A 25,463-nucleotide genomic window follows, 5' to 3' on the forward strand; every position below is an offset into this window, starting at 1 on the left:
TATGCCACCATGCCTGGCTCTTTTTAAGTTTTGTTAACTGGTATGGTATGGGGGGGGGGCATGTGCGTGTGCCTGTGCCTGTGTGCTCATAAATAGAGACCAGAAGTCAGCCTCAGTTATCACTCGTCAGGACCTCACCACTTTATTTTTTAAGCAGGGTCTCTCAGTGACCTGAGGCAGTTGATAAGGCAATTTGATCAGGCTCTTTGGACAGTGAGCCGTAGAGACCCATCTGTCTCCAGTCCTGAGATTGTAGGTGTAACCAAGCCCTGCTGTCTCCCCAATGCCTCTGCTGTAGCTTTGAAAAGTGTGTACTTCCAGGTCCTCAACCCAAACCAAGAGCCAAGCATGGATGATGTTCTAGGGATATGGCCACTGCCCTCCAAAGTTGTGTTGTTTCCTGACTATGGACAACTTAGCTTCCAGCAGATTCGCTTGTTTTTGTTTGTAGGCTATATGTATATGTCTGTCCTCTTTGTTGTCTGTGTTTCATTCCATTCCTGTCTGTGAGATTCATGCTCACTGCTTCATAGCACAGGCAGTAAGTGATCTCTGTCCCTCTGGGTTACACAACTGGCGGTCTTAACCAATCACGAATTGGACATAGTGAATGGGCTGGGGAGAAGGATTTTACGTAGTAGTGGTATGTTTCTCGCTGCTGTGACAGAATGCCTGACAAAAGCTGCTTAAGGAGAGAAAAGTGTAGTTGGTTAGTGGTTTGAGGACATAGTCCATTGTGGCATGGAGGGATGGAGGCAAGCACACAAGTCAGCTGGTGAACATGAAAGCAGAGAATGATGAACACTGCTGGTACACAAATTGTCTCATCTCTTTTATGCAGAATTGGCCTTCATTCCATAGTGTGTTGCCACTTTCATGCACAGTGGCTCAACTGAAAATGTTTAATTCAAAGCAAGATAAAGCTGTTGAGGAAAAGAGAGCAAAAAAGAAGGCAGACAGGGCCCTCAGACTGGATATTAAAGTCCAGCTCAGTCACATGCTGTCTCTTAAGTGACTCCTTATAGATTCAGGGAGACAGAGACCAAGCAATCACTAGAGCTCTGGGTGGCTTCATGAATGATGAAGTAGATTAAAGACAGAAAGTCTCATCTGAACCAAGCTGGAAGAGGGGCGTTGGGGTTGGGGGTTCATCTCACTTTATAATTCTGAGTATCCCGCACACAGATTTTTCTCCTCTGCTTCTTGAGTGCTAAGATGAAGGTGTGCACTAGCTCAAAGAGGGACATTTTATAAAGATAGATAAGGAAGAAGTCAGTCATGAGCATGTGTGCACCTAACCGCAGAGAATGAACGAGGCTGGGAGCAGTAAGATTCATATTAGAAATAGATGATCTTGGGCTGTTGGGACAGATGGCTCAGTGGGTAAAAGCACTTGCTGCTCAAGCCAACCTGAACTTAATCCTTAGAACTCATATAGGTAGAAGGAGAGACTCAGCTCAAAAAGCTGTCGTTTGTCCTCCACATGCTCAATATGCCACGTACCCCTCCCCCATCATGCATAAACATGACAATAATAATTTCTGAAGACCTAAAGATTACTGATGATGTGGTTTATTCTCAGAAACTGGTAAGGCAACTAGACACAAGGTTACAGAGGATATAGCCATTGTTAATCCACTTGGCTTGGCTGACATTTGCATAACATAGTATAGCTCAAATATGCAGTGAACATTTTTCTGGGTTGTCTGTAATAAAGATGGCAGACAGTGGCAGGTATTGGCAAGGATGTATAGAAACCAGAGCGTATCGTATGCCGCTGGTGAGAGTGTAAATGCAAAAGCAGACATTTTCCTCCAAATCTAGACATGGAGCCATGACTGAGAAAAGGGAATCTTTCCCCTACACAAGAAAACTCAGGTGTCCATAGCCCTAGCATTGTGTACATATCCACCCAGAGGAGGTAATCAAGTTGTCTGCAGAGCAGGGTACTACTGTGTTCACAGGAAGGAAGTAGAGGATGTTCTAAGACACAAACACAGCTCAAGGGCCATGGCAGACTCCAGTGGCTGACCCACAAAGTGGCTCGCTGGCTAATCAAGGGGCTTGCCACTGAGTCTGAGCCCCAGGACCCACTAGGCAGAAGGAGGAAACCAACTTGAGTCTCACAAGCTGTCCTCTCGCCGCCATGTGCAGGCTGTGGCACCTGTGTGCCACAACAACACACAAAACACACAAATTGTAACTTAAAAGTTTAGATTAAGATGGGGAAAAGAAGATGTGGCTGGCTCTTCAGGGCAGGCAATGTGAGAGCAGTGCAAGAGGGCATTGTACTTTTTTATTGTTGAAGTGGAATCTTACCTAGTGTAAGTCTGCCTTCAAACCCTCAATGCTCCTTTTGCTTCCGTCTCCTGAGTGCTGGGACTGTAGGTGTGTCCCTGTGCTGAATAGTACTGTTAATGACTGAGTTCTGTCCTGTGTTACCCTCCATGTAGATGTTTAAGGAGTAAATGAAGTTTAGTCTGTCTTAGTGGTGAAGTACTCACTTTCTGTGTACAAGGCCACATGTTCCACTTTGCACACCACAGAAAAGGCGGGGGAGGGGATTGTGTTAAAATTCTGGTATCTGTAAATCTACTCATGGAAACAGAATCCCACTGAGGTTACCCCAGGCTTGTGTGTCTTGTTCTGCAAGGTCCCTCAGCCATGAGATTACAGGCATTGCTGCCCCACCCAGCCTGGACCTCTGGCTGAGGCTGAGCTGGTACAGACAGAAGAAACTGCTTCTACACCCTACTCGATGCTGAGCCCCAGCTTTATTCTTCCTCCTCCCCCGTTCCCAATGCTGGGCTGATGGGTACATCACCATGTGGGACTTGCACACACAAATGTGTGTGTCATTTTCCTTGGTCTCCTGCCTGGTGAGTCCTGTGCACTGTGTCGGTGTTGGAGAGGAAGGCAGTTTTGACAGTGTTTTACTTGAAGGGAATAATACTGCTCCCCATGTTCTCATTTACCCTGAGAGGAGGCTCTAGGGTCTGTGTTTGGTTAAGTTGGCCTTGGAGTCCAGTGTCTCCTTAACCGTCCCAGGTTGAAGCTAGTACCTGTCCTTCAAGTAGCTTGTGACTTCCTCTCTCCCTCTTCCTTTGTGTCAGTTGCTTATTTACTGCAGGGTGGAGCCAAGCATAGGCTGTGGCAGACCTTTCCTTCAGCCAACATGGAGCCCTGACCTTTGGGAACTTGAGGTTGAACTGATAGAGCTGCTTCAGACTGTGGATTTGTGGAGTTTAGATCCTAGTCTGGTACTGTAGGCTCTGATTAGCCAGAACACCAGAAAGGCCGCTTGCCACTGGGCTAGCCAAGCAGACACCTGTGCAGGTGTCCATGTCCTCCATGACAGGATCACTGAGAGGACTGAAGGGCATCAGCATATCTATAGAAACTATGGCACTGGGCCATACTGGCACATGTACCAGTGCTTCTGTGTCCTCCACAAAAGCCAAGTAGCTCTGAGAGTACAGAGGGAGGGCCGTGTGGGTGGCTTTCCCACGTCTGCAGAGATACATGCATGGTGTCAAGGCCAGCAGGTCAGGTCCTCACTGAAATGTTCTTGATCAGTGGCTGCTTGGGACGAGGGTAAAGGCAAGTATGGAATGACTACCCTGTAAAGAGACCATGCAGGCCAGGGATCTGCAAGTTACCATGAGGAAAGGGCCCAGCATGCTGTACGCCTGTAATCCTAGCACAAGGAAGCAAGGAAATCTCTGAGTTAGAGACCAGAGAGAGTTCCGGGTCAGCCAGGCTACACAATGAGGCCCTAACTCAAAAGGGGGGGGGGGAGGGGAAGCAAGGTTTAGGTAGCTGGTGAGATAGTTCAGTGGATAAATCAATTTCTGTATAAGTTTGAAGGCGGCTAGACTTTGAATTCCCCAGAACCCATGTAAAAGCTGGGCAGGACATAGTGGCTGCCTAGAGCCCCAGTACTCGGGAAACAGAGATGGGATCTTCCGGGCAAGCTAGCTGACTAGACTAGACTAGCGTGAATTGGCTAGACATCCTGCCTCAGTGTGTCAAGTGGAGAATTCCAGGCCTCCACACACATGTGCACACATACCATAGATGCGTATACACAAAGGAAAGATTTCCACTCCTAGATACCACAGGTGAGCATGTGCTTATGCTCTAGGGATGTAGTTTTGGGGCCCATTGCCTTTGGGCCTATGGTAAATAGCCACACACCATGGTGGGAATATAGGTAGAGGAAGCTGCCCAGCTCCTGCGGCTGAAGGTGGGAGAAATGAAACATCCCATGAACATCTTTATGGACAATAACACATGGCTTTTGGGCTGAGTCTCCCTGAGTTCCTCCCTACTATGACAGGCACAAACAGTTGAATCAGCGAGTTTAAAAAAAGGATATATTGCCCAGAACCTTCTCCCAAAGATCATTCTGCATTCACACTCCTTACCCAACCTGTTGTCATCTGGCTTCCTTGGCTCATCTTGGTAAGTGGTCTTCATTGAGTTCTGCAGCCCCTGCCCTTCTGAAGATGAGCTCTAATTTGGGCTGAGCACTGCTGTGCCTACCATGTGATCATCTCAGGGACAGTGGCCAGCTTTGCCCTTGCTCCATGCCCAGCAGTTGATGGCAGGCTCCTGAGGCCTGTGCAGGTTCAATCATGTTAAAGAAGCTGAAAGGCTTTCCCTTCAAAATGTCCAGATTGTTTTTAGTGTGCCAGCTTATTCATTATGACTCTGCCACTAGGTCCCTGGCAGATATCCTAGGCCAGGGCCTTCTCTGTCACCTTCTCCCTCTAATGGAAGCAAAGGCCAAGTCTGAGAGAAAGGTCCCATCATAAGCTGCATTTCAGGGTAACCATACACCAGCCAGCATGGGGACAGGTTGGTGATCCTCTTCCCCAGCATGCAGACTAGGTACTCCCTCCAGCAGTCTGCTGGAGTGTGTCCTGAATAAATACCTGTGTCCCAACTGTTGTGGTGAGGTCTCAGGATACAGCCTCGGCATGTTGCATGTGTGGTCCTTTGCTTCTAGTCTCATGTAGTTCCTGTCAGGAAATCTGTGTCTAACACTGTGCTCCTGATCTGAGGACATGTGTGGGTCCTTGGGCAATTATCAAACCCATCTTGCACCTTGAATCCCCAGTGTGCCCGTTGAGTCCTGGTACTTGCTTCCTTTTTCTAATTCTGTGTGCTTCCTGGATTCAGTGAATACTGAGTAACTTGAAAGACAGGGAATATCTCCTGAAGCTTAGGAGACCACAGGCTGCCTTGTCTCTTAGCTGTTGTGGGAACTTAGGTCCATGCCCTTAATATTGGCTCTTGGCTCTCTTTTGCCTCAATGGCCATCTCTGAACTTAAAATGGATAGCCCTTTCCATCTCTGTCTTTCTGCCTCTTCACTGTGGGCTTCTTGTCCTATCTTGCCTTCCTGCATATTCCCTTCATCACATCTTTTCCCATGGGTCACTAAAATGGGAGGCGCTCCTGTATGCTGGGTTATCTGGGATACTAGGATGTTGTGTTTCAAGACATTTTTTTTTAAACAAAACAATTTTTAATTGTTTAATTTTTATTTTATATGCGTTGGTGTGAAGGTATCAGATGCCCTGGAACTGGAATTACAGACAGTTGTGGGCTGCCGTGTGGGTACTGGGAACTGAACTCAGGACCTCCGGAAGAGCAGCTAGTGCTCTTAACCGCTGAGCCATCATGCATGGCAGTGACTTGTACTTGGAAACACAGCTTTGGCAGCCAGGAAAAAAAATCACTATGGGTCATGACAAAACTTGGGAATCTACCCTGTGACCCAACCCCTGGGGAAGAGAAACCCTTTTCTAGGAGCATAAGCTGGTCTTGCAGAGCATTCATGCTGTGCAGCTCACACTTGCCTATAAATACAGCTCCAGAGATCTGATGCTACAGGCCACTTTGAGTTTGCAGAATGTGACTGTGGGTGTCTAATGTGGTGGGAAATTTGAGAATAGTTAATTGATTAAAAGTGACTGTAGTAAGCCTCTGAAATAGCAGCAAACACTGTATTTTTATGTTCCTTGGCTGGTTGATGGATCATGTTTCAATATATTTATATTAAGCTGAGAGTTTAGGGGTGGAGATTTACCTCAGTGTTAGAGTGCTTGCCTAGCATGTGCAAGGCCCTGGATTTGATTCTCAGCTCTGGAAAAGTAAAATTAGAGAGTTGTATAAGTCACCTCACTTTGAATCCACCCAACAGAACACAGGTTCAGTGCTCTGTGGCTGCACTTCCTCATGATTTCCTATTATCATAAAGCAAAAGTCTCAAGTCAGTGACCACCTCTGTTTAGTAAGTCTCTTGGAACATTTGGCTGCTAGGTCCTTCCTTGCTTCTGTATTTGCTGTTAGAATGGAAGCATGTTCAGGAAACCATGTTTGTAGTGATGAAGAAGAATGGTTGTGCTGCCTGGTGGCCATGTGTCCTTCATAGCTCTCTTCTGTAGCTTCATTCCCTGATGAGCCTGCCCCATGGGTGTGTGGAAACCACAGTGTTTCTGCACAGTGAGGAAAAGAAACCTTTTTGTTTGTTTCTTTGTTTGTTTTTTTAAGATGGACTCTTGGTAGTCCTGGCTGTTCTCAGATTCACTTATAATCCTCTTGCCCCAGCCTCTCTCTGCAGTGCTAGGATTGCAAGTATGAGCCACTATGCCTATCCCAAAGAAGGATTTTTAAAAGTTAGGTTTTTTAATTAAAAAAAAAAAATTATTTTATGTGTGTGTGTGAGTGTACCTACCATGTGTATGCCTGGTGCTAGTGGTCAGAAAGCAGCATCGGATTCCTGGAACTGGAGTTCACTGTTCTGAGCCACCATGTCAGTGCTGGGAACTGGACCCTGGTGCTCTGCAAAAGCAGTAAGCACCCTTCTCTCTCTTGATCTGTGTCTTCAGCCCCAATGTTTGTTTCTTGAGTATTTGCAAAGCCCTCTTGTGTACCCTAGTGTGAATAGATTGTTGTGGAACTTCACAGGTGTTAACCAGCCTGTCCTGTTTTCATTGCTTTAGTTTTCCCCAGATGTCCTTTTAATGCTTCAGGACCCCCTGTGGTATTTAGTCTTAGCTGAGCTAGTATTCTGTTGCTGTCTCCCCACTAGGGTGGCTCATCTGTGGTGGCAGGGCTGGGCGGGGCATCCTTACTCTCAGCATACCTGTTGGAGCTTGAGCCCCTTGTCAGATCAGTGTGTTGGTTTCTTTCTCTCGCCCCCATCACACACTTTAGGAAGAAGCCCTGTAGGGCTCTCGAAGCCTCCTCAGGGTAGGCTATCTACTCAAATTACTTAGGGGAGTGGAACTGTTCTCCCCAAATCTTCATGAACCCACATGGGTACTGGCAGTGCCACTGGAATATTATTGGGTTACTCATTTCTGTAGGCATAGAGGGACTACAAATGTTCCACTTTGTATTATTAGTGTCCATGACGCTTCCAGCTCCATAGAACCCACATTTCTGAACTTTGTTCATCAGAAGACACTATAATTTCTGGTCACAGTCCATACCAGAAATTTTTTTGTGATGTTACAGACTTTGTGTTGACCATTTTGAGGAAGTGTCTACCAGGTACACAGGTCTTTCCTTCTTTTTTTCTTTCAGAAAAGTAAATGTTTCACACAGTAGTGTCACAGAGTGTTGAAATGTTGAGGCATTGCATGGTGTTTCTCTCTGGGGAGAAAGTTGGTCTCCAGAGCAGGAGGATGCTGGGTTGTACTATAGCCACTGGCCTCTTTCTCACTCTGGTGCTGGAGATTCCTCCCCCCCCCCCCCCCATGTCACCTCAGTGTTATGAAAGTTAGTTAGTGACCTGCTGTGGAACAAGTTCCTCTTTACTGCTGAAATATGAGGGCACATCCTCATCATCTTTACATTGTCCCTCTCTGCTGAGGATACTGCCAGCGGTCTAAGGACTTTCGCTATAAAGATAGCTGTAACTTACCACCACAGACGAGACATGGGAACTGTCAGAGCTGACGGTGCATGGGGACCGGCTTCTTCCTGAGCAACCCCCACATCCCCGCTGCCCCCAACAGTGTCAGTCTCATATCCTGGGAGCCCAGGCTGTCTGCAGAGCTTGGCTGAGTGACCCTGGTCAGTCACCTAGCCCTTCCATGACTTTTGTCTTCTTTGTTTGTTTGTTTGTTTAATTTATTTATTTATTATGTATACATGGTTCTGCCTGTATGCCAGAAGATTTTGTGAGTCACCATGTGGTTGCTGGGAATTGAACTCAGGACCTCTGGAAGAAACTCTGAGCTCCTCCAGCCCCCTACTCTTGTCTTCTTTTGTGCACTGGCACTCCTGGTTAATATGGAAGGGCACACTGTGGTTGACAAGGATAGCCACTGCAAAGCGTCAGCAGTTTTGTGGTTGGAGGCGATCCTACTGATGGCTTCTTGTATGTTTCTGAGCCGAGCACATAGGGCTAAGCTTTCCCAACATAGCAGTTCTGGCTTGCTTGGGTAGATGGCAGTCCTCTGAGCCCATTGGCATGTCACTTTGGTCCCTCCATCTGCTCTGCTCTGTCCTTAACTGGAAGGAGGTGACAATGCAGGCTGGGTACCACCTAGCCTTCCTGTTCTGTGGTACAGTCAGTCCTGCAGGCCATGTGCTGCCTCTCCACATTGTCTCACTGTGTTGGAGCTGATTGCAACTGGTGCCCACTGTTAAAGCTGTCTAGTAGGTGCTGGGCGTGGTGGCACTTGCCTTTAATCCCAGCGCATGGAAGGTAGAGACAGATGGGTTTCTTGAACTTGGGGCTAGTCTGATCTACATAGTGAGTTCCAGGACAGCCAGGGCTACACAGAAAAACCTTGTTTCAAAAATGGGGGGGGGTGCGAGGTGGGACACCCTGTAATAGGACTAAGAAGGGGGCCTGTGTTTGGGTGGGCAGTGGTACAGGATTGGGATATTATGAAAGTACCCTTTTGCTTTTGAGTCAGATGCAAGTGGCACCTGAAGTAGAGGTGCCCTCAGGCCTCCCATGGACTCTCCAGGGGCAGCTCCTCACCCTTCATCTTGACAACTCTTGTCATCTTGACTCAGCTTGCCTATAGACTGCCCTGTGTGGGGAGCTGCCAAGTATGGACTTGGCACACTGGTACACAAGCCTCTCCTGCCCACCTTCTAGCTCCCTGCTTTGTCCAAATGAGTGTCCTCTGTTGGGGACAATCTAAGTAAGGCATAGGGCCTTTAGTGTAGTGGTTTATAGTAGTACTGTGTTAATGTTTTTACTGCTTGGTGGTTCTGCAGACTTAGCTGCTCCCATATCAGCTGTCCTAGGTCTGCTTGCTCCATCAGTCACATGCAGTGGCTGACTGACAATGCCAAACCCATCTTGGTCCCTTCAGACAAAGAGCTTCTCCCTACACCATGTGGCCTGGGGCAGTTAGACTTCCCTCAGTGCCAGTGTTCTGAAGACTTGTATGGAAACTGCCAGGCTGCTATGACCTGGCTCAAGCATTCAGCCAGGATTCACCTCAAAGTGTGAAATCCTTTGAGGTGGTTTGGTGTTCATTAGCCTCACACATGCAAGTATTTCACTTTAACCCCAGATGTCATTGGCACCCTGAGTGGGCAGGCATAGGTGGACCCCATCCTTCACACCCCTTTGCCACCCTGTAAGGCTGAACAGGGTGTCTCCCCTAGACTGTGTTAGGGAGTTTCAGGAAGGCTCCCCTCTAATCCAGATCATGGAGGCTGGAGGACCTCCTGGAGTACTAACTGTGCCCCATGCCTCCAGATCCCAAGGCTATGGCCTGTCAGAGGATCTGTCAGGGGAGTCTGGTGTCACTAAACATTTCTGTCTCCTCTAGGACATTGGCCTGCCAGCTTTGGTAGAGGCAGCCACTGTGGCTTGAGAGCAGGTATGCCAATATCAGAGTTTGCTTTAAGCAGACAGCCCCATCTTCTCAAAGTGAGAACAGGCCCAGACCTATAAGTGAGTTATTCTACTGCCTTAGGGCTAGAGGAAAGTTAGTGTCCTTCAAGAGGCAGAAGTCAGAAACAGCTGTGCTGTCTCACTCTGTAGGGCACTCTCAGCAGCCTAAGTCACCCAGAGTCCCCAGCCCACAGCTTTGTGAGTACATCTCCTTTCTACAGGAGAATGCTGATGCCTATAGGAACATCACTGGGCCATGCCCCTTGCTCTGGGTAGAAGTCTCATGGTGTCTTCCACCCCAGTCAGCTCAGCCATAGGTGAGTCCAGCTCTCCCACCCTGGGATGGTAGGAGCACTTGTTCTGGAGCTGCACAGCCCTGCCAGCAAGGCATCGTGATCCTTCTATGCTCTTTACAGGGACCTGAGGCTGCGCCACACCTATATGAAGGGAATAGGCTCAGGCTAAGGAATCTCTGTGAGTCAGAGAAACATTTGCCTGTTTCTATAGAGAGGAAGGAAGGAAGGCCTGTTCAAGGTGCAGGGTAGCTGTGCTTTCCTTGGTATGGTGTCACCCATCCATTCTGTCCCTTTCTGTCTGTGTTCTCACATACAGATTTACACTAGGTGACAAAGGTGAAAGCAGCTCCTTGGGAAACTGAGGGCCCTCTGCAGGTCTGGGGTCCTCCTTTGGCTTATGTACCGTGGGTTAATGAATGCACACTGGGGCCATTCTGAAGACAGAAGTCCATTGAAGGATGATGGAGACAGATCCTGGCTGGTTGGGTTTGGTGGACAAGGTGCAGCTGTAGAAGTGAAGCTAGTGTGTGTTGTGGTACAAGGTTTGAAGGGCAGATGCGGTCATGGTTTAGCCAAGCTAGGCCTCAGTGCTGGCCCTGAGGAGAACTTGTGGACCTGAGTGAGGAGTCTTTGAGCTATATGCCAGATTTGGTTCAGAGCCAGGCACACCACACACACAGTGTTTCAGAGACCTATTGGACAGACTCTGACCTTAGGTGCTGTTTTGTTCCTGTGCAGTGCAGTACTGGGCAACTGTTAGTTGGAAACCTTTTCTTTAGCAGTTTGAGATTCATGGGAGTACTTATAGGATTTGTAGGGCTTCTTGAGTGAGCTTCCACTTAAGTGTTTGGGGCTATTATTTTTTATTTTTAATTTGTGTGTATATGTGTAGGTTTGTGCACTTGAGTGCTGTGTCTGTGACGATCAGAAGAAGACATCAGATTCTCTGAAACTGGAGTAACAAACAATTGTGAGCTGTTGTCTTGGTGCTGGAAACTGAACTGAACTCATGTCCTTTGCAAGGCCAGTTCGCCCTCTTAACCACTGAGCCATTTCTCCATCCCCTTGGGCCATTATTTCTTTACTGCTTCCATTCTGTTCCTGCCTGTGAACTTGTCTGCTTTCCTGTTTCTTGTTTGTGATAGTCAGAGTCTATTCCCACTGCACAGTGTGTACCAAGATGTGTGTTTGGAGGACAGGTCCTTCCCTGGGCTATAGGGAACCCCATTTGAGAACCACTCCCCAAGACCAACTCCTTCATGAAGTTCCTTCCTCACATCAGGCTGAGATGTGAATATAAGAATTGAGTCTGTCCCTCTGACAAGGACCCTCCCTGTGCAAGGGGGTTAGGAGCTCAGCCATTTGTCTGGGACACTGCAGACTTCTCTGGTAGGAGACAGCTTTTGGTGCTGACGACCAGGCTGGTCTGCTTCCAGGGTTCTTCCTGGTGGCATGAAGCTACTTTATCACTGTGTTTCACTGTGTATTCTCAACATAGGCAGGCAGGACAGAGTCATACAGCATCCAGATAAATGCAGTTGTCCCACATGGCCTGGCCATGTGACAGAGCCATCTGCATGCCACTCTGCATGCTCCTTTTGGGCATGTGGGTTTTATAAGTTAAAAGTCTCCCTCTGCGTTTTTTGTTCCCAAGTTAAAAAAGCTGTCTAGAAAAGTACAGAGAAGGTACTTGAAGGTACTTCTGTTAACTGAGGTTTGGAAAGTTTTTCAGTTTGGAAAGGAGATAGGCTTGTGGTTTTCATTGTTTGTAAGAGATGACCACAGTTGACTGTGCCTAGAACATAGGCACAGTTCCCCTGGAGGCTTCACAGGAAGGGCCTCGGGTGAGTGGAGCCTCCATTTTCTGACAGCACCTGAACCCTTACCTCTCTTCTCAAAATGAAAGCTGTGTGTCACAAACCGGTTAGAACTGCCCGTTGCCATGGTTTTCACATTGGAAGGCACAGTTAAAGGGTCACATGACCAAGGAGGGAAATGCCTTTGTCACATGACTTTTTGTGGCCTGATTAGCATAGAGGAAGTTCACTCCTGGCTGGCTGCCGTAGGGATGCTGAATGATCATTGATGGCAGTGACATCACCTCTGAGATGAGTTACTGATTCGTTTGGGCCCAAGATGGGGTCAGATAGCAAAGTGGTCAGGGCTGTCCTCCAAGGAAGCCTGAGCCTAGGATGCTCTTTGCCCTCATCCCTCAGGCAAATATCAAGTTTTATTAGACCCTTCACCTCAGGAAAATAGAAAAGAGATAAACCACACAGTTGGCTTCAGTCTATGCATGTCCAGGAAGCTAGTCCTAGAGTATATTTCTGTCGTAGATGCCTCTCAGGTACCCTCCTGGGCTAGTACCATAGCCACAATACTGAATGCTGGGCTGGGCCTCTGCTATACAGTGTGCAGTTGATGATGTGCACAGCCAGTGGGCCTGGAATTGGAGCTGCTGGGTCACCTTGAAAGCCGATCTCGGGCAGTGTTGGGCCCATGGGACCATCATCAAGGAGAGACAGACCAGGAGTGTTTGTAGAGACCTAAAGGACCTGCCAGGGTCTCTCTTAATTTTTTGATTTGTTTATGTTTATTTTGGTTTTTTGCCTATGTGTGTGCCTGTCAGATCCCCTGGAACTTGAGTGAGATGTCATGTGGGTGCTGAGAATTTAGCCTGTGTCCTGGAAGAGCAGCTAATGCTCTTAACCATAGAGCCATCTCTCTAGCCCCTCCAAGGTCTCTTTTAAATGACTGGTTTTTGGGTTGTCAAAGCCTGACATTTAAGAATCCCCAGGCTCTGTAGACCCCAGCCTTGGGCCTTCAGACTTACTGCTGGCAGCCACTGCACTAGATGAAACTATGGCCAGTGTTTGTGTGTAGCTGCCATGTATGTGCTTTTGAGTGGGAAGCAGGACCCCAGAGACAGAGGCTCCAGAGCCAAGGTCTGTCCCCTTTTTGAGAATGCAGTTTTCAGGAACTGGTGGTGGGTGGGCGGGGACCCAGAGTCTCCTCACCTAGTGACTCAACTCTCACTCTGTCTTAGCATAGACCACAGTGACTTCAGTTAACTTTGTATTCAGTTTGTCTCCTGTGTCACAGTGCCACCTAGTGGATATGCCCTGAGCTGCTTTTCCACAAGTGATCCTGGTCCCCAGCATTCTGGCAGTACACTCAGGCAGTTCACAGCCTGCCCTCTGTGGACAGTACCTTCTCTAGGACTCACTACCCAACCCCTGAATTATAGCAACAGAGCACACTTGGTCCTGAGAACTGAGAAGCAGCAGCTTTAGGCTTCTGACACCCTTCACGAAGGTGGAAGTCTAATACTGAGGTGGGTTAACGGATGTAGGCTATGCTGGGCCATCAGCTCAAGAGACTGGCCTTTAGCCAGTGTGGAAAGGGTACTTGATGTTGTGGAACTCTGGTAACTGATACTGCATACCATTCTTGCTGTAACGGAGCTCCTAGGGAGCCATGTTTGGTTCTTTGTTCATAGAGAAAGTGAACTTCCTCTATACCACAGCATGTGTATTAGAAGGTTGGTGACGGTGGTGAGTGTTGCACCTCTGAGACTTTCAGGAGTATGCCAGGTTGGGGGCAGAGGGCAGAGTGTAGCAGGTAGGGCAGTGGGCAGTATTGGTATCCTCAGGACTGAGCCATCATGCTTCATAGAGCTGAGCATGAAGTCAGTGAGCTGAAGGCTTAAGCCTTTGAGAAAATAGTTCTTTTGAGTTTCAAAACCTGTAGCCACTGCAGCTACTTGCCATGTATGTAGAGCAGTCCAGCAGATGGGCACAGATCCCCTTTTGAGGTAAAGAGAAAAGACTAATCGTTTGGTCTTCTGGCGGTTGTGTGGGACTAGGTAAATAGGAAAGAGGTGGGCTTCCCATTGGGTGGTTCCCAGTGTGAGCAGGTGGGAGCCCTTGGCTTTGGAGTGCTCATATCTGATCCTACCCAGCACTCAGGAGCTGGGATAGCAGACCAAGATCTGAAACTCACTGTGTTTAGTCATGACAGGACTCTAGAGAAGAGCAGCACTTTCTGAAGCATCCATGATGCAGGTGGCAAGAGGAGGCAGCTGGGGACAATGGGCCATCTGTGGAAGACTGGCCTTGCCTAGTGCTGAACCTGCACTCTGGTCTGCCTGGTGTTCTGCTTTGCTAACCACCTGTCATCTCGGTCTGACAGTGACACAAAGTCCGAGAAGAGACCTCCCTCACCTGATGTAATCGTGCTCTCCGACAGTGAGCAGCCATCAAGCCCAAGGGTGAATGGGCTGACCACAGCGGCCTTGAAAGACACCAGCACTGAGGCGCTCCTGGTGAGCCTTTGCAGGGCCTACACCCAGTGGGAGCTTGACCACCTGACCTCTGTGGAGCCGATGCTGAAGCTTTCCCCAAATTTGTGTTCTTGCTCTTGTAGAAAAGCAGTCCAGAAGATCGAGAGCGGATGATCAAGCAGCTGAAGGAGGAGTTGAGACTAGAGGAAGCAAAGCTGGTCCTGTTGAAAAAGCTACGGCAGAGTCAAATACAAAAGGAAGCCACAGCACAGAAGGTATGTATGCCGCCTACCCCAGAGCCTTGTCGGAATCTGCAGATCTCAGGATTACAGATGCTGGCCCGGGGCAAAGGCCCAACCCACAGAGTGCCTGGGCTCTGTGTGGTATCAGGAAACAAGCAGGAAGTGATTTTAGGGTGGTGGTGTGTGAGAGAGACTGTCCATACCAGCTTCTGCTATCTTGTAGCCTGCAGCTTCCTCAGGGAGCACCGTGACTACCCCACCCCCACTCGTGCGGGGTACCCAGAACATTCCTGCTGGCAAGACATCACTTCAGGTTAGTGTGCCCTTCTTGTTGCCCAGCACTGTTTATAGTCAGGCTCCTGAGCAGCGCTGGTCCTGTGAAGCAAAAGCTGCCCATTCTTTCTGAGTAAGCTGGTGTGGGGCCTCCACAGATTAAAAGACGAAAGTGTCAAGTGTGCCCCAAACTACACCACCAGACTAGGCTACTATTGATGTCACAGACTGGTCAGTGGTGATTAACTAGTAAGATTGAAAGTAGAATGTCTAGGGCAGGGCAGCACCCTTTAGGTGGACTATACCTCAGCTCAGGCCTCTGCCCAAAGGCTCTGTCACACCTTCATTATACCTTTTTCTGGGTTCCCATGGCTCAGGTAGCCTCCTGTACAGCAAATTGGGTATTTTAGCTAATCTTGGCATTTTTGTATGTTGGTTTTAATTTGTTACCTTAAAGTAAAAGCCAACCTAGGGCTGTGCCTTCATTGGTCGAATGCCTGCCTCATGTTACAAAGCCCTGAGTTCACACCAGGTGTGTTGGCACAAGCTCTTAATCGCAACTCTCGGGAGGTAGAGGTAGATGGCTCTCTTGTCAGTTTGAAGCCAGCCTGGTCTACAAAGTTGAGTTCCATCCTGAGCTGTTACACAGAGAAACCCTGTCTCTAAAAACCAGGAAAACAAACAAAACAACAAAAGAAAACCTTGAGTTCAGTCCCTGGTACAGCATAGATTAAACTGCTGTCTCAAACCTGTCATTGAGCGCTGGAAAACGAGAATGTATATGAACCTGGCTTCAATGTCTTTCACAGACCTCTTCCACTCGGATACCTGGCAGCATCATCCCACCACCACTGGTCCGAGGTGGGCAGCAGGTGTCTGCCAAGCTGGGACCACAGGCTAGCTCTCAAGTAGTCATGCCACCACTTGTCAGGGGGGCCCAGGTGAGTCAGGTATGTCTGCTGCATGCATGTGTGCTAGGGCAGGGCCAGGGCCCCACCCCTTTTATGGCCTGCCAAGGTTGCTTGGTCTCAGTGGCATTTCTTTTCCCCTACCTCCCAGCAGATTCACAACATCAGACAGCATTCCTCCACGGGGCCACCACCCCTCCTCCTGGCCCCCAGAGCCTCAGTGCCCAGCATGCAGATTCAAGGACAGAGAATCATCCAGCAGGGACTCATCCGTGTCGCCAATGTCCCCAACACCAGTCTCCTGGTCAATATCCCTCAGGTGAGGACGGAGCCTAGGGTGGGGGTCCTGGTAGGTCTCACAGGGCCATTGAGTCTACTGGTGGTGGGCTGGTAGGACACTAGACTCCTGTGAGTGGGGTTGCAATTCTAGATGTGAAGATCACAGGTAGTTTGGTCATTAACAGTTACAAAGCTTTTGAGAAAGTGAGGCCTGCTCGGGGAAGCAAGCATATGAGAGATAGCACGTTTTGAGGAAAAACTGAGGCAAAGAATGGGGAGACCACTAGAGGGACACCAGAACCTTCTGGAGCCTGCCAGCCCTCTCCTGCATCACCTCCCTCAGTTCCTGCTGACGTCTTCTTCAGGCCAGGCTGGGAGAACAGCATGTCACAGATTCCCCCACAGTACAGTGGGCTATTCTTAGCTATGTGTCCTTCCACCTCTTTGTAGCCTCTGAGGTGGGGAGGATCTGTCCCCATTCCTGGGTAGCAGGATGAGAAGAAAAGATCTAGAGTTAAGAGTTTTGACTGACAGAGGAAATTACCCAGTCTGTTGGCCTTTTGCTGATGAGCGGAGTTCTTTCTTCCTTATTTGTCCTCCTTAGACAAGACAGGGCTGGACTCTGGACAGCTCTGACAAAGGGTCTTTGCCAGCCCAGTGCACAGACAATGGCCATCTCTGCCGCCTCCTTGAAAGGGTGTGTGTTTCAGCTAAAACAAAAACCAGGAGAGTGGGCAACACCTCCCACCAGCCCATGTTCCACCTCAGCTGTGTTCAGTATGCCACCAGGGAGGTCTGATAGTGATGGAGCCAGGGCCCTGGCCAGGCACAGGCTGAAGGCCTGAGCATCCTTGGGTGTCTCCTTACCCAGGGAAAAAGAGTGCACAGTCCCATTTGACAATCTGGAGACCATTGACAATCTCCCACAATACCCCAGGAGCCCAGGGGAATGGCATGATCAGCCTTTTTTTTTTTTTTTTTTTTTTTTTGGTGAATGCATTGGTGGGCTGGGTAGAGACCATCCTGAAGGGAACAAGTTGGGTGTGGCAAGGGCTGAGCAGGAGCTGCACCCCTTGTGGCCCTGTGCACATTCAGAACTGGTCTAGAAACCACACTCTTGTTGTGGACCCCACTGCAGCTTTTCAGCTTGGTCATGCTAGACTTCTGGACATCCAGGCTGTTTACACAGAAGCTGAGTGGCCTGGCCATATCCTAGGCTTGGGTTTATTTCATTGTCTCTGCAGCCACAGACTTTGGTGGGGACAGGCCACTCAGATAGATTTACTTTTGTTTTGGGGAGTTTTTGTTTTGCTTTGTTTTATTTTTTGGGACAGGGTCTTAATATAGCTCATGCTGGTCTCAAATTCCAGATCTGGGCGGCTGGAGAGATGGCTCAGAGGTTAAGAGCACTGGCTTCTCTTCCAGAGGTCCTGAGTTCAATCCCCAGCAACCACATGGTGGCTCACAACCATCTATAATGAGATCTGGCGCCCTCTGCTAGTGTGCAGATAAACATGCAGACAGAACATTGCATACCTAATAAATAAATCTTAAAAAAAAAAAAAAAAAGTGATCTTAAAAAAAAAAAAATTTCCAGATCTGCCTTCCCTTGTCTCCTAGAGCTGGGATTAAAGGAGTAGGGCCACTGTACCTGGCTCAGATTTTGCTCTTGGACTCCAGCGTGTGTCTGGCATGGAGCCTGCTTCAGGTGCTCTGAGCCTCACCTGATTGTCTTCCACAGCCTACTGCAGCCTCGCTGAAGGGGACAACAGTTGCCTCTGCTCAGGCCAACTCCACCCCTGCCAGTGTGGCCTCTGTGGTTGCGTCTGCTGAGTCTCCAGCTAGTCGGCAGGCTGCTGCCAAGCTAGCACTGCGCAAGCAGCTGGAAAAGACACTGCTGGAGATTCCCCCACCCAAGCCCCCTGCTCCAGAGATGAACTTCCTGCCCAGTGCTGCCAACAATGAATTCATCTATCTAGTCGGACTGGAGGAGGTGGTGCAGAATCTGCTGGAGACGCAAGGTGAGTGGGTGTCTTCACCGTCTGCTTCAGCCTCTGGCAAGACACATTCTAGATTTGGGCATCTCAGAAGCCACCAGTTCTGCTGTGATGTCAGTCCCTGGTGTGGGTTGGGGTGAGTAGAGTATTTGCAGGAGACTGATCCTTGCATGGGTGTTAGTTGTTTACATGACAGCAGAATTTTTCAGAGCCTCTAGTTTTCTCAGTCCCCAAGGCTGAATAGGAACAGCTTTGCTTGGCAGGTTTGTGTCTTTACTGTTGTTGGGGATGGCATGGATAGGACATCTGGCCCCCGCACTGAAACAGCACTAGACAGGGAAGGAGTATGTGGATAGCCCAGGTGGCTCCCAGACACAGGCCTATATATACATCTTGGTGTTGAGCTGTTGGGCAGGTTGATGGTGTCAGCTTCTCCTCCTTCCCCACGTGGCTGTGTCAAGATACCAGCAGCAGAAAAGAGGGTGAACATGACTGGATCCAACGGACCTCAGCTGTGGTTTTAAGTGCTCCCACTTCCAACACAGGTGTGAAGGACAAAGTGTACAGAGAAAAGGGCTCTGTTCACTCCAGAGTGCAAAGAAGAAAGTGTTGCTGGGAGTGTGCAGAGCCCATTGCCTCCCTGGACCTGGGTTGTTGAGTGTATGCTCCAGACTCCTGGAACTCCCAGCCCCGCATACTTGAGTCAGGGCCACACCTAGCAGCAACCTAGAGCTCAGGGGGTGGGAGTGGGGTGTGTGTGTGCAGTCTCTAAGGTTTGCCCAGTGCAGACTCCCTCTGTTACTTTTGTGCAGCATTCCTTGAACATGGAATTGTACTGAAGATAGCAACCAGGCCCTGTGGCCAGACAACCCCTCTGTGGCTTGGGGTTAGTAACCTATACCTCTTGGGTTCCCGGAAGAGATCAAGTGTGCATTGCTGGGAAACCTGGGTGCTGTTTTTCTGTTGTGGGGTGTCAAAAAGTGAAGAACTGCTAGGGAGAGGTACCCACTCATGCAGCGAGCGAAGTGCACACAAGAGTGCTGCATTCCCTCCCTAACAGGAGGCTGGCATTGGGGTCAGGCTTCCTCTGCTGTTGCTCTGACCCAGTGCACTGGCCCAGGTCAGGTCCATGCCTGTAAAGCCCCTCAGTGTGCATTTGTCCCTCTGCCCCATCCACACTGTGGCCTGCAATGAGGCCAGAGTGCCTGTCATTTAGTTGCACAGCTGCTCCTGGGGCCCAGGCCCCACTCCACTGCCAGTCACACCGTGAGGAAGTTGTTTGTCTCCTGGTCTCAGCTCTCCTCAGGGTTTGGGTAGTATATCTCCAAGAGAAAGTGAATACCCATTTGCCCACAGGACCCTTGCAAGATAACTGACATCTTTGGCACATCTGTTAGGATGCCTGCCATGGTGAGGCCAAGCCAGGCCAGTATCATAGGGTCTTTGAAGAGTTGCTCTTCAAAGATGTGATGCTCAGCCACAGTTTTTCTGAGGTTGTCCACTGTGGCTTCCATGTACCTATGGGAGGTGCCCACCCGGGCCATTGCCTACAGTCATTGAGGTTACTTTGACGAAGTCACCCTTTCTATTGCAGCGGGCAGGATCTCTGCCACTGCAGCTGCTGCTGTGTTATCCCGGGAGCCCTACATGTGTGTGCAGTGTAAGACGGACTTCACCTGCCGCTGGCGAGAGAAGGGTGGAGCCGTCATGTGTGAGAACTGCATGACATCGAATCAAAAGAAGGCGCTCAAGGTGGAGCACACCAGCCGCCTGAAGGCCGCCTTTGTGAAGGCGCTGCAGCAAGAGCAGGAGATGGAGCAGCGGCTGCTGCAGCAGGGCCTGGGCACTGCCAGCGTCAAGGCCGAGCCCGTAGCCCCACATGCCACGCTGAAGCAGGTGAGGGCTGGAGTCCCTGCCGTCCCTAGATGGCCCTTCCCACCCGTCTGCCTGCTTAAGTGCAGACTAAATTGCATTTAACTCTGGCACTTGGCAGCAAAAACACTAATTTGCAGTTTTCTTTAGATTTTGTAGCTTTTACTCCCAGTGCACTGGCGAGTACTTCTGTGTAAAATGCCTGTTGGTAGGAGCACCCTGGTTAGCTGGAAGAGAGGAGTAGATGTGAGCACCAGTCTCCAGAGCCTGCTTGTCCCTACACCGTATGGACCTGAACCTGTACCAACCATCCTTTTTTTTCTTTTTTTTTTTTTTAACCCCCCACCCCTTTCCCTTTTCTTTTTTAAGACAGGGTCTCTCCATGTAGCTCCAGCTGTCCTGGAACTCACCATGTAGACCAGGCTGGCCTCAAGCTCAAAGAGACCCCACCCCCCACCCCTCGTCTGCTTCCCATCCCAAGCTCTGGGATTAAGATGTGCACTGGCATGCCCAGTGTGCTGGTCTTTTTTGTGGTTTGTCTGCTCACACATTGTACCTCACCAAGAACTTGGTTTTTTTTTTTTGTTTGTTTGTTTGTTTTTTTTGTTTTGTTTTTGGTTTTTTGTTTTTTTTTTTTTTTTTTTTTTTTCACAATCTCCTGCAGTATCTGGAGCCAGCGGGTGTTGGCACTGCCGTCATGGCCAGGCCTGTCTGATAGGGCGCCCTCAGCCAGTGTGGATTAGTGTCACAGACCTTGCTGACATACCTTTCAATCCCATTTGTGTAGGTCATAAAGCCCCGACGTAAGTTGGCGTTCCGCTCAGGAGAGGCCCGTGACTGGAGTAATGGGGCCGTGCTACAGGTCAGAACCCGGCCAGGGCCTCGCCCAACCGCAGACACGACCGAAGTTCTTGGTGTACTCGTGCTCTCACGTGCTGTCATGCGTGCTCTCCTTTCTCTATTTCCTTTTAACCCTCCCCCACTATTTCCTCCTCTTCTTCTTTCTCTATCCCCATGTAACTCACATGGCCGTTTTGACTTTGGACTCTAGGGACCAGGTGGGTGGGAAGAGGTCAGCCAGACAAGGAGAGGCCATTCCAAGTAACCTGGCTGCCCCTGCCCACCTTAAGCCTGGTTCTCTCTGACTTCTGTAGGCCTCCAGCCAGCTCTCCCGGGGCTCAGCCGCCACACCTCGTGGCGTTCTGCACACCTTCAGCCAGTCACCCAAACTGCAGAACACAGCCTCGGCTACGGCTCTGGTAAGCAGGACTGGCAGACATTCCGAGAGAGCCGTGGGCACCAGCAAGGGCACCACCTCCAACTGGAAAAAGACGCCCCTGAGCACAGGTACCCCTCTTCTATGAAAACTCACTGCTGCTGCGCCACCGCTCCTTGTCTGTAAGATGTGTGGCACAGGCTGCTCTAGACACAGAAACACATAGTTCCTCAACAGCCTCCTCCTTACTTTTAATAATAAGGGGATTATCAAAAATAGCGTGGAAGGTCTACATCTCACAGCTTCCTGAGAGCACAGCCTCTTGCTGTCATTCCTGCTGGAGCAAATGACACCTTGTCTCCAGTAGAAGGCCTTGGCTCCTGGCTCCTGTTAGCCTGTGCCACCCTTTCGTAGCCCCATCCACTGCAGCCCTTGCCTGCTCTTTGCTGCTTTGCCCTACACGTTAGTGATACCAGCTTGCCAGCCTCTGTGCCATCTCTCTCCTACCGCCCTCTCTATCTGGACCAGAGTAGAACCATGAAGCCAGAAGTAGGTGGGCTGTGCTGGGTATTAAAGGGTAGCAGTGCCACCCTCAAAGCATCGTCAGCTGGAGATCTCTGCAGGGGCTCTCGTCCCCAGCCCTAGTGTCACTCTGGTCTCAGTATTCCCTGCAGCTTGTAGGAAAAACAGCTGAAGAAACGGTGGTATGCTAGTGAGTTAAGTGAAGAGCCAGAGAAGCCTTGATAGTGTAGCAGGTGTGGTGCGCAGGGGTCTGGGCACACCTAGCATATTCGAGGCGCAGAGCCAAGAACCTGTGGGTTTACCTCTTGGAGCTGGGTGTGATGGCACACACCTGTAATCCATAAGTAGGAGAGCAGACACAGTGACACTCGCCTGTTGTCTGTGCTGCTTGGGAAGCTGGGGCATAAGGAACGCTTTAGCCCAAGACTTTGAGGCAAACCTGGGTAATGTAGGAATTGCTGTCTGACTAGAGAGAGGAGTTGAAGAGAGACCTAAGAGATCAAGCATTTGCTTGTGGGGTGTGAGGCCCTGGATTCCATCGCTGGTGTAATTTTAGAACTTGGGAGGTAGAGGCAGGTGGATCTAATTGGCCAGCCTGGCCAGCACATATATGTGTGCTATCACCTCGAGTTTGTGTGCTGTCATACATAAGAGAGAATTTCTTTCCACAATCATACTATTCCATGAAGCTCCATTATATGATGCAGAAGCCCTTGTTTGACTTTACTGAGCTCTCTTTGGGAGGAGGGGTGGTTTTTCGAGGATTTCTCTTTGTAATCTTGGCTATTCTGTGTAGACCAAGCTGGCCTTGAACTCCGAGATCTGCCTGCCTCTGCCTGTCCGAGCGCTAAGATTACAGGGGTGCGCCACTGCATCCATCTTTTCCTGATCTCTTAGCCCTTGAGGTGGTTGGCAGTGTGGAGGTTCTGTGGGGCCTGGTTCTCTGCTCCTGGCTCTGTTGGGTATATGCTAAGGTAGGAGTCTCAGGTGTATCCAGGGCCTGGTCACCAGTGCCTGACTGGCTTACCACTGCCCATCACTGTGTGTTGTAGGTGGGACCCTTGCCTTCGTCAGCCCAAGCTTGGCAGTGCACAAGACCTCCTCGGCTGTGGACCGTCAGCGAGAATACCTCCTGGACATGATCCCTCCACGCTCCATCCCCCAGTCAGCCACATGGAAATAATGGGAGCCTGGCCCAGCCGAGGACAGGCCCTCTGCTCTCCCGAGGCCCCTGGTCTAGGACACAGACTGCCCTCCCAGCAAGTTGCTGAGACAGCTCAGGCCTTGGCTGTTGCCTTGCTGTGGTCAGGAGAGTGTGCCACCATGGTGCCCAGGATCAGAACCAGGGACCTTCCCCGCGGGCCTTCTCCTTCCTTTTTGCCTTTAGTTTGCCCGACACCAGCAGAAACTTGGACCTTGGGGCCAGCTCTGCCTGGCCAGTGTGGGTGGGAGCTCACCCTGGACACTGTGACACGCCCGGGCCAGGCTGGCACCGGGGGCTCCCAAAGTTGAGCCGGGGTTTCATTTTCTTTTGGCTTTTCCCATCTTAGCTCCCAATCTCTGCCTCTTCATGGCCATCTATAGGTTGAAGTTTGGGTTTTTTTGTTTTTTTGTTTTTTTTTTTTTAATCACCTCATGATGATGATGGAATTAAAAGTGAACTGCGTAGACCCAGGGTTCCTGTTGTGCACATTGTAATCTGCAGACCATAGCCCCAGAGGATGCTCTGAGTGGCAGCACCCAGGGATGGCAGGTGCCACCCTGGCGCTAGTGTTTGTTGCTGCTCACTCGGCCCCTGGCTTCCACGCTTGGCAGAGTGAATCGCAGCCCAGACTCCGCCAGACACCCACAAGCTCCAGAGGGATGCTGGAGCCAGAGCTGGTTACTGGCAGGGAGGTTGCTGGGTTATTTTTGTGGTTTATTTTATTAAAATTTTCTTTTTCTCTTCATTTTGTTGGACACAATCTCAAGATGCCCGTGCCTGCCAAGAGGCACCCAGGTAGGGACCCACATGAACCCTTCGGTCTGGGTTCTGCAGGCTTTACTTCCTACTCAATCCACAGGGATGTCTGTCATAAGGGCTGGGTCTACTTTAACTTTGTTTTGTTTCCTTCTCCCCCCACTCTTTAACAATTGGTTCCATGGTGAAAGGCAGCTGTGTGTCCAACACGCACAGGGCGGCCTGCTGCGCATCTGCAGTGGTTGGTCACTGTCGTTTCCCCATCCAGCCCTGGCTTCTCTTGACACAATACAGTTAGGGACTTTAATTTAAACCCGTGTTCTGCAGACCTCCGCCCTCTGCAGACACTGCCCCTGCCTCCTCCTAATAAAGGCTCATTTAACCCCGTGCTCACCAGTGTGGTAATCCTCCATCTCTAGGAATCGTTTGGACATGTGGGAGTTAAAAGTTTTGGAAAACCTTTTTGTTGTGTAAGACCCAAGTTACTCAGTGCTTCTGAGTGTGTTACTTCTTGGGGTGGATATGGATTTGGGGGAATTAACAGAAATTTGCCTCCTTTTTTTTTTTTTTTTTTTTTTTAAGGTGGGGGTGTTTTTACACCAAAAATATATATAAAAATATATGCAAGCATTTCTTACTCATAGAGTATTTTTGTGCCTGGCAAGTCAGTTCTTTTTCCCCCACTTCCTGAGTGGCTGAGCCTCTGTTCAGAGACATGGGCCTAAGTCTTCTGGCTCCTTGGAGCAGCAGCACGAGGGTTCATTGTCCTGGCTCGTTTGTGACCTCCCTACCCTTCCAGACTTGCAAGTCTGATGAGTCCTCCCCATCGTGACACCTGCCTAAGCCTTGTGGGCCCTGTTGTTTATGCACCTCAAGAGGGACAGGGTCCACTCCCAGCTGTGGGCCTTATACCCCAGGATGGCATGCTGTGGTGAAGCTCTCCCTACAGAGGGCTGGGGTGTGAGGTGCCGTAGCTTACTTGAAAGTGCTGCTCACAACTTTGCCCTGGCCTGAGCAACAAGCCTTCACAGTGACAGTACAGCTGAGGACTGCACCAGGAGGATCAGGCATTTAGGGTACTGTCCACCACAAAGCTGCCACTCCATCAAAGCTGGCTGCTGCTCCCTCTCCTGTTGAGCTGTGTCCTGGGCTCCTTAGAACTCCTAGACATCCACCAGCGTCTGCCTCCTGAGTGCTGGGATTAATGGTTTGCACCTCCACCCACACCCGGCTTAAAACTTTTTTAAAAATGTTAAATGTGGTTGGCATGGTACTTTAGAAGCTGAAAAAGGGGGTAGTGGTCCCTACTTAATTGATCTCCCAAAGGTGGTCACAAAGTTGGCATTGGCTCTGGTCACATGCCACTCCATTTCCTCTGCTCACTGCTTGGGAGGGACTAGTTTGAAGGGCTTGAGGACAAGATGTAACTGTCTGTTGAAACGCCCCAGGCTCTTAAGTGCCCAGCACGCAGAAACAAGGAAACATGACTTCTGTCAGGCTTTACTGTCACCTGGGGGTGGGACAATGGTCCTATGAGTAGCCTCGGGGACCTGATCTCCCCTGTGTCCGTCCCCCCCCCCACCTCAGGGAAGCCAAAGCTTGCCCCAGGCAGAGGGAATAAAGGACAGAGAGTTGGCTGTAACACGCCCACCCCCATGCCACATGAATCTCAGCCTACACGGTGTTTAGGGAAGGGTGGTCCCCACCATTCTTAATCATGTCAGCCTGAAGACCTTG

At 49.8% G+C, this 25,463-nt stretch overlaps 1 protein-coding gene across 8 annotated transcripts in view; it reads left to right on the plus strand.

Annotated features, from left to right (window-relative positions):
• Gatad2a (GATA zinc finger domain containing 2A) overlaps positions 1 to 24,115 on the plus strand; it is an 86,209-nt gene extending 62,094 nt beyond the window's left edge. For 3 of the 8 annotated variants that reach the window (XM_055618800.1, XM_055618799.1, XM_055618801.1), the window contains 10 exons: positions 14,367 to 14,499; positions 14,601 to 14,732; positions 14,923 to 15,012; positions 15,782 to 15,922; positions 16,032 to 16,199; positions 17,901 to 18,180; positions 19,751 to 20,052; positions 20,816 to 20,890; positions 21,183 to 21,375; positions 22,819 to 24,115. In XM_055618800.1, the coding sequence (XP_055474775.1) occupies positions 14,367 to 14,499; positions 14,601 to 14,732; positions 14,923 to 15,012; positions 15,782 to 15,922; positions 16,032 to 16,199; positions 17,901 to 18,180; positions 19,751 to 20,052; positions 20,816 to 20,890; positions 21,183 to 21,375; positions 22,819 to 22,949 (1,645 nt within the window). In that variant the 3' untranslated portion in view covers positions 22,950 to 24,115. The remainder of the gene's footprint in view (positions 1 to 14,366; positions 14,500 to 14,600; positions 14,733 to 14,922; positions 15,013 to 15,781; positions 15,923 to 16,031; positions 16,200 to 17,900; positions 18,181 to 19,750; positions 20,053 to 20,815; positions 20,891 to 21,182; positions 21,376 to 22,818) is intronic. The other 5 variants (XM_055618793.1, XM_055618794.1, XM_055618796.1 and 2 more) reach the window with 5 other exon arrangements.
• The last annotated feature ends 1,348 nt before the right edge of the window (positions 24,116 to 25,463 follow it).

The sequence above is a fragment of the Psammomys obesus genome, unplaced genomic scaffold (genome assembly GCF_907164565.1).
Source record: "Psammomys obesus unplaced genomic scaffold, mPsaObe1.curated_primary_1811, whole genome shotgun sequence".
Lineage (NCBI taxonomy): Eukaryota > Metazoa > Chordata > Mammalia > Rodentia > Muridae > Psammomys > Psammomys obesus.